The sequence below is a fragment of the Bos grunniens genome, chromosome 29, assembly GCF_055505025.1.
Source record: "Bos grunniens cultivar Pamir isolate PY7600 chromosome 29, Bosgru_T2T1.0, whole genome shotgun sequence".
Taxonomy (NCBI): Eukaryota; Metazoa; Chordata; class Mammalia; order Artiodactyla; family Bovidae; genus Bos; species Bos grunniens.
The window spans coordinates 42,475,108-42,483,937 of record NC_141193.1 but is presented as its reverse complement, the minus strand read 5'-3'; the positions used below and the strand labels follow the sequence as shown (position 1 = coordinate 42,483,937).

The following is an 8,830-nucleotide window of genomic DNA, read 5'->3' as shown; positions in this document are numbered from 1 at the left end:
CAGGACATGGATACAGATAGGGGTGAAGTTCCAGGTCTGGTAGAAACTTCAGCAGATGGCACATTAGTGGCTACGACTGCAGTAGAAGCAGGAGACATGATGGTATGGAAGCTGTTGGGACCAACAGCGCTCTCCTTTTCTATCATACATGCCCACTTGGCACTTAGGTATCATCATTTCAGTTCAGTTGCTCAGTTGTGCCCAACTCTTTGCGACCCCATGAATTGCAGCACACCAGGCCTCCCTGTCCATCACCAACTCCCAGAGTTCACTCAAACTCACATCCATCGAGTTGGTGATGCCATCCAACCATCTCATCCTCTGTCGTCCCCTTCTCCTCCTGCCCCCAATCCCTCCCAGAATCAGTCTTTTCCAATGAGTCAACTCTTCGCACGAGGTGGCCAAGATACTGGAGTTTCAGCTTTATCATCATTTCTTCCAAAGAACACCCAGGACTGATCTCCTTTAGAATGGACTGGTTGGATCTCCTTGCAGTCCAAGGGACTCACAAGAGTCTTCTCCAACACCACAGTTCAAAAGCATCAATTCTTTGGCGCTCAGCTTTCTTCACAGTCCAACTCTCACATCCATACATGACCACAGGAAAAACCATAGCCTTGACTAGACGGACCTTTGCTGGCAAAGTAATGTCTCTGCTTTTGAATATGCTGTCTAGGTTGGTCATAACTTTCCTTCCAAGGAGTAAGCCTCTTTTAGTTTCATGGCTGCAATCATCATCTGCAGTGATTTTGGAGCCCCAAAAAATAAAGTCTGACACTGTTTCCCCATCTATTTGCCATGAAGTGATGGAACCAGATGCCATGATCTTCGTTTTCTGAATGTTGAGCTTTAAGCCAACTTTTTCACTCTCCTCTTTCACCAAGAGGCTTTTTAGTTCCTCTTCACTTTCTGCCATAAGGGTGGTGTCATCTGCATATCTCAGGTTGTTGATATTTCTCCCGGCAATCTTGATTCCAGCTTGTGCTTCTTCCAGCCCAGTGTTTCTCATGATGTACTCTGCATATAAGCTAAATAAGCAGGGTGACGATATACAGCCTTGATGTACTCCTCTCCCTATTTGGAACCAGTCTGTTGTTCCATGTCCAGTTCTAACTGTTGCTTCCTGACCTGCATACAGGTTTTTCAAGAGGTAGGTCAGGTGGTCTGGTATTCCCATCTCTTGAAGATTTCATCTTCCACAGCTTATTGTGATCCACACAGTCAAAGGCTTTGGCACAGTCAATAAAGCAGAAATAGATGTTTTTCTGGAACTCTCTTGCTTTTTCGATGATCCAGCAGATGTTGGCAATTTGATCTCTGGTTCCTCTGCCTTTTCTAAAACCAGCTTGAACATCTGGAAGTTCACGGTTCATGTACTGCTGAAGCCTGGCTTGCAGGATTTGGAAGCAAGTAAAAGAATAATCTCAAACTATTACTTATCCTTCATTTTTTCCCCCCTGGATCTCCAGTTAAAAGTGTCATTAGATCTTTTCATTTTATCCTCTACAGTTTTAACTCTGTATTCCCCATTTTGATTCTCTACTACACCACATTCTAAGTAATTAGGCTTTCAGTTAATTTATCTCTATTCCAGTTGTGTCTAATCTACTGTCTAACCCATCCACTGAGTTTATCTCAATAATCATACTTTTCATTTTCAGAAAATTCTACTTTTCAATTCCTCTTGTTCCATCTTGGGAGTCTCTTATGGCTTATTTTTGTGACTGCATCTTTTATTTAAATGTTCATTCATTTAACAAGTATTTATTGAGCACCCACCAAATGCAAGTTGTAAGTACTGCAGTTATACCAGTGAAATGAAACAGAAGGGGAAAAAACCCATCTACTCTCAGAAAGTCCACATCCTAGTGGGAGAAATACAACAAACCAAGTAGGTAAACTGATGGAAAATAAGGAAGAGGACACAAGAATTTGATTTTAAATGTGACTTTGTATTCTGATAATTCTGAAATCTTTAGTGGTCTCAGTATATTGCAAATTGTTTAAACTGTCACAGCAGCTTGTTTCATTTTCTGTCTGGTGATCTTTGATCGTAAGCTAGTTAACCTCAATTTTTAGCAACCTTAGGGGCCTCGTTGAGGTTTCTTGTTTTAATAGCTAACATCCATAACAATGAATGGCTTGTGAGCTGAATATGGCCCACTGCCTATTTCTGTTAACTAGTGTTTCTGGCACCAGTGAGCCTCGTTTATGTAATGTCTAAGGCTGCATTCATGCTACAGCAGCAGAGCTGAGTACACGTCATGGAGACTGTACTAAAATATTTACATCTGGCTGTTACAGAGGTCAGAAAAAAGTTAGCTGACCTCTCATCTACAGAGATATACAAAGGAACTAAAAACAAAAATCTCAGGAAGCACTAACCTATGCTGTTGGAGCAAATGAATTTGGTTCCTTAACAAAAATGCCCTTTCACCTATTAATTCTGACAAATGAGCCTAAGGAAATAATCAGAGTAGACAAAGACTTCTGCACTGGGCTGTTAATAAATGTAACAGCAAATAGTAAAAAGCAATTACCATGTCCAGAAGACATTAAATAGTGGTATATTAATAGAAATGTATTTATAGAAAAGGTTCATGAGTTCAGAAACCTACACTGTTGGAGCAAATGAACTTGGTTCCTTAACAAAAATGCCCTTTCACCTATTAATTCTGACAAATGAGCGTAAGGAAATAATCAGAGATGTAGACAAAGACTCCTGTACTGGACTGTACAGTACTTCTGTACTGGGCTGGACAAAATTCATTCTTTTGTATTGTACCCTGTTCCCTTCATTTCACCTTCTACCTTACCTGTATGATTGCTCAGGTTTTCTTCTGCTTCTGGTTAAATGCTCCGTAAGTCATCTTGGTCCTCTTTGGAGAATTTTTATGGCCTTTGTATTTTAATCCTATTCTTCTTTGTATTTTAATTCTATTCTTTTCCGTAAATATAACCAAAGTACCCTATGTTTGGGACAAAATCACTAAGTATTTCAACCCTATGATATCAATTTGCTTGTTTGTTTTAACCAATACTCTTCTAGAAAAGGGGACAAGAACTCACTATACAAACACATTCTCCATTTCCTTCATTTTTCAACCCACTGCATTTAAGCTGCTGTGTCCTCTCCTCCCTTGCTGTGATGATATTTCCACTAAGATTACTAATGATGAAGTTGTAAATCAAATGGCAATGTTTCCTAACTGTAAAGATAAAATATTATATAACTCTTATAGACTGCTTATTACAAAGTTAGTATAGAACAAATCATTAAGAAACATAAAACCACAGGAATACAATTTCCAATAAGGGTTTGGTGAGTCAAATTCTGTTCAAATTGCTTCTCATGTATTAAATCACGTGATCCTTTTAATTATCCAACGTCAGTTAATGGCAGAGCCAAGATTAAAATTCAGTTTAGTTCCAGAGCTTATACTTAATCACTATGTTTTATAACTTTTTCCATTAGGCAAATAAAACAATCATCATCACTGAAAAAAGATAAGGTGTAATTTTATTACTTTCAACACTGCATCACAATGAATAAAACAAACTAAAGTAACACACAGCTTTACAAAAATAAATTTTTATTAAAAGCAGTAGAGTCTGAGCAGTAGACAATACAAAGAGTGTAAACAATGTAAACATCACTACATTCAGCTCAGCCTGATTGAATGCTGAAAGACAACTCTAAATGCTCTATGTGCCCTTACTAGCAGGATACATTAGTTCTATTGTACACAGAAAACACACGCTAATTTTGATTGGGAAAAGTACTTTATCGCAGTCGGTCCCAGCGCCAAATGCTGGCATCATCACAAACAGCTATAAGAATGCTGCTGTCCCTGCTGAAACTGGTTTGTCGAATAGCAGCCCCGCATTTGTGATGAGTCAGCGTTGTGCATCTAGGGAGAAAACATGACAACAGGTTAAATATCACACACACACAATGCTGTCAGTATCAAACTTAAAACCAGTGAATGTAACTTACTACCAAAGTACTCAGGAAAAACAACTATTATTAGAATAAAAAAGAAATACTTTACAATATGCTGAGAATGTAAATGTTACAAATGATGTTAAGGATGGCATTGTAAGTATCAAGTACTTACTCTATAGTGACAACACTCTGAAGGAAAAGTCAGAAATTATGAAGAGGAATTTCTAAATACTTACTTGGCTTTATGAGGATCTTCTACTTCTAAATCCCAAACATAAAGTTTGCCAACCTGATTGCCCAAGGCAAGCATCTGTATAAACATATTTTAAAAACCCATCAAAAACAAAACAAAAACCTATCAAATTATTAATATAAGCTATAAAGATTTCAAGCAATCCTAAGATATCTTTCTTATTGCAGAAACATCTCAGCTCCACCCTGTGGCAATGCTCTTGGTTATTTCTTTGCATCTTATATTTCTGATTTGTAAATGAAGATAAGAGCAACTAATACTTCACAAAGGTGTCCTGAATAAATTAAACCATTTTGCAAATTTTTGAAGAACTATACAATGTACACAATTAGCATATATTCTTCATTCTGCTCTAAAGAACTATAATAAAAGCCACAGAAAATTTCCAAAGCTTTCATATAGCAAGAAATAACCAAGTAATTTGTTACCATAAAATTATAATACCAAACTTCTGTAAAATTTTAGATAACTAATATTTTGTCTCTATCTTCCATGCTGGTTTTCTATATAAGAAGATGAAAATTCCAATCACCAAAACATTAAATCTTACTAACAGATGTTATGGAAAGTAAACACCTAACTGCCACCACTGACACCTGTCAATTTCATCTATAATAAGCACTGCAGATGGTGTGCAGAGCCACAAGGGGAGAATAAATAACATCAAAGGCCAAAGCAAACAATACAAAAAAATCAAGGTAGATTACACTTAAAGAGGAAAGAGAACACAGATGCACTCAGAGAAAACTAAAATTGCATGGTTTTAAGTCAAATACTTTCAAAATGTAAAATATGTTGCTACCTTTTGCCAGAAATCCATAGAAAACCTCATGTACCAAATGTCACACTGGCTGTAATCAAATCGCCCAAGAATAGTCACATTAGACTCACTGGGTTTAATTTTATCTATATCATCTTCCATTTTGCCAGGTTTCCAGCATACAATGGCATTTTCACAAGACTTAAAAAAAAGACACAAGATAAAAAAGAAATGTTAATTGTAGAACTGAATTTTAAACATTACAAACAAAGCTTTTCTCAACTATCATTTCAGAATTCACAGCTCTTTAAACCTGGTTATCCCTCAACTGAGTCCAATGATAAACATATTCATTTGTATTTGCAAGAATCAGTATCTACACTTACAGATTATCAACAGATTTTAACAATACAAAAGCATTACACTATCTAGAATATTCATTTTTGAAGTCACAACTTCTCTTCCAAACCAAGTTTCAGCCTTAACTACTTCAGCATACAGAGACTTAAGTATTTTATAGCAAAGATAAAGTTACAAACATATTAGAATACACGGTTCTTCAATATGACCCCTGCTAATTCCATCTTTCTCTATTTCACTTCTAATTTCCTGCAGTTCCAATCTCCTGTGGTTCCCTTTATACAGTTAACTATTAATCCTTTGTCTGCAGTATCTGTACTACATGGTAGGTACTCAATAGATGTTGTAGGAAAGCTAATGAATTCATAGAAGGGGCCTTACAGATCGGATTATACAAAAGGCAATAAAAGCAGTGATTCAATATCCCAACACTGGTAAGGAGATGGGAGTGAAATGGGCTGAGTTACACCTTCTCTGTCCTGCAACAGTGAAATCTTTACATACATTCTACTTTAGTAGCGAGTGGTGGAGAATACAATGGGAGAAGAAAATGCAACACAGAGGGCACTATTTATATTACTGTGTAGGCTAGTGGTTTGCCAGTTAAGGAATCTTTGGCAATGTCTCTGGCTTCCAGTTAACAGAGGCCAGAGAATGCTGAAAACTGCATGTAGAGAACAGCTCCTCCCACAAAAAAGAACTGTCTGACCTCATTATCTCAGACCCAGGACTGAGAAATCCTGGTGGAGGTGAAGGATGCTTACTGGAATTTTACAGGACACATTCCACACAACCACATATGGTAGCCCTGTGGGGTTCACTGGCATTTCAATGGTTTAACAGCGGGGTCATAGGGAGATTAGGGAGTGAAGAACATGTTTTTTTTTTCTCTGCCCTTTTTAGATTATATAAAATCCCAGGGTTACAGATCCATTATACAAGTTCTTTATTGTAAAGTACCTTAGAGAGCACCCAGTCTGGTGACTCTTTTAAGTGCACAGTTGTATTGACAGCCTGTAGAGCTTTCTTTAAAACACATCTTGGTCCCAACCCCACTGAATCACAATTTCTGAGAGAGGAGGCCAAAGCAGCAGAACTGTAACATAGCTCTTCAAGTGCTTCTTACTGACTGTACTGGTAAAGGACCCTTAGTCAGTAGAGTCCCCTCACAGAGAGCTAAAGCATAGGGAGGTAAAAAGAGTCTACCCACACTAATGGATGGCTGGACTTGAAAGTCATCCAGAGAGTTTCTAACAATTACAAATCCGCAGGTCCTTGTGCCAGATGTAGAATACATGGGGACGAAGCTTAGGAATCTGTTTTTACAATGTCCTCCCAGTAGTTCTCATGTGGAGCCAGATTTGAGACCACCAATACTCAGTTCAGCCTCTTAGCTAAAATGCAGATATCTTTTCCTATCATCTGATTAAGTTCTAAGAGCAGAAATTCTAGACCTACTGCCTTTTTACATCTGCTTCCAGCAACCAATGAAGTAGAGGTACTTTTCCCTATTCATCTCACTAAATACAACTTAAAAGTCTGAAGGGCAGGGAGGAAGCAGACTGGTTAAGGACCCTGGGACATGAGGGACACTGAGTTCCTTGGTTTTGCCTCCTTTCTGTATCCCAGACTACATGCTAGAGAAGGTAGTGACTCAACAAAGCTAAAGACAAAACAAAGCCCCCCAAAGCCTACTCTCTCCAAAGGATCAGTAAAGTGGCAACCCAGCATAAGAGAAAATTTTCAGGTAAACAATACCACAGAAAAAACTGTGGACCCGCCCACATACCAACCAGCACAGTCCCAGTGGGGATCCCTTCTCACAGGTGGTAACTAAACACTTCAAGTACATAATACCCTGCTGACTCCTCCCTACTCCTCATGGTAATGACGTGACTCCTCCTCCTCTCTGGCTGGGGTTGTATTAGAGGCAAGGTAGCAAAGAGTCTAGAAAATCCCATGGACGGAGGAGCCTGGTAGGCTGCAGTCCATGGGGTCGCTAGAGTTGGACACGACTGAGCGACTTCACTTTCACTTTTCACTTTCATGCACTGGAGAAGGAAATGGCAACCCACTCTAGTGTTCTTGCCTGGAGAATCCCAGGGACGGGGAAGCCTGTTGGGCTGCCATCTATGGGGTCACACAGAGTCGGACACGAATGAAGCGACTTAGCAGCAGCAGCAGCAGAGTGTCAAGAGAAGTGGACAACAGAGGGTGAGATGGTTGGATGGCATCACTGACTCAATGGACATGAGTTTGAGTGAGCTCAGAGAATTGGTGATGGACAGGGAGGCCTGGCGTGTTGCAGTCCATGGGTTGCAAAGAGTCGGATACAACTGAGCAACTGAACTGACTGACTGAACTGAACAGAGCGCCAGGACGTTCACAACCACCTACCACAGTGTCAGCTGAGACCACCCAGGGAGCAGTCATGCGGGCTCCAAACCCCTCCCTGCTAGGGCGGTGTCAGCAGAGTCCCCGTGAAAAGCCTAAACTCTTGCCCCTTAGAAAAGAGACATCACTAAGTCAACCAAGTGGGGAATGTCCCCTGCCACCTGCCAATCATGAAGCAGCATTCACTTTACAGCTGAAAATTTATCAAAGGAAGCCTGCTGTAAGAGAGCTAAATAAGAGCCCAAGTTTCCTAACAGTACCCAAATTATCCATATCTCCATCAAAATTCATTTTTCATACCAAGAAATGTAAAATCTCAACTTTAATGAGAAATGATAACAAGAGACACAAACAATGAGATGACACAGATGTTAGAACTATCTGACAAGGATTTTAAAGCAGAGTCGGACACGACTGAGTGACTGAACTGATCTTAAAAATGCTTCACCCTAATACAAAATTAAAAGTTCAAAATCTGGAAAAAAAAATGGTTCAATAAGAAATTACAAACACACTTAGAATACAGTCTCAGCAAAGAAAAGAAAAGGTAAGAACCATGTGGAAATTTCAGAACTAAAAATACTATAATCAAAGAACAACTGAAGGGCTCACCAGCAGGAGAGAGATGAGAGTCAGTAAATTTAAAGTTAGAACACAGAAATTACCCAATTTGAACAAGACTTGAACAAAGAAGTTACCAACTGAAAAAAGAAAAACAGACTTATTAAATGACAGAGTCTCAGGGACCAAACAAAAAATCTAAAGTATCATTAGAGGACAGCGGGGAGAAAAGGGGGATAAAAAAGAATTTGAGTAATGGCTGAAAAATCCCCATATTTGGGATGAATTATGTCCCCTAAAGACCTACAGATCCAAGATTCAAGACAGTAAATGAATCCCTCAAAGACATAAATATCAAGCTGAGCACAGTCAAACTTCTGAAAACTAAAAATAAAGGAAAAAAAAAAATCCCCAAAGCAGTTAAGTCAGAAAGAATACCTAAGCTATAAGGAAAAACCAATTCCAATGGTGGCAGATGTCTCATTACAAATGACAGAGACCAGAAAGAGGGGGAACAACAGTGTTCAAATGTTTAAAGAAAGAACTGTGGGATTTA

The 8,830-nt window shown here is 38.9% G+C and overlaps 1 protein-coding gene across 5 annotated transcripts in view; it reads right to left on the bottom strand.

Annotated features, from left to right (window-relative positions):
* Positions 1 to 3,576: 3,576 nt before the first annotated feature.
* EED (embryonic ectoderm development) overlaps positions 3,577 to 8,830 on the bottom strand; it is a 30,997-nt gene continuing 25,743 nt past the window's right edge. For all 5 annotated transcript variants that reach the window (XR_015157907.1, XM_086384714.1, XM_086384715.1 and 2 more), the window contains 3 exons: positions 5,002 to 5,160; positions 4,183 to 4,256; positions 3,577 to 3,911 (listed from right to left, as the gene is read on the bottom strand). Coding sequence is in view for 4 of the 5 variants with exons in the window: in XM_086384714.1 (XP_086240840.1) it covers positions 3,785 to 3,911; positions 4,183 to 4,256; positions 5,002 to 5,160 (360 nt within the window). In the remaining variant the exon portion in view is untranslated. The remainder of the gene's footprint in view (positions 3,912 to 4,182; positions 4,257 to 5,001; positions 5,161 to 8,830) is intronic.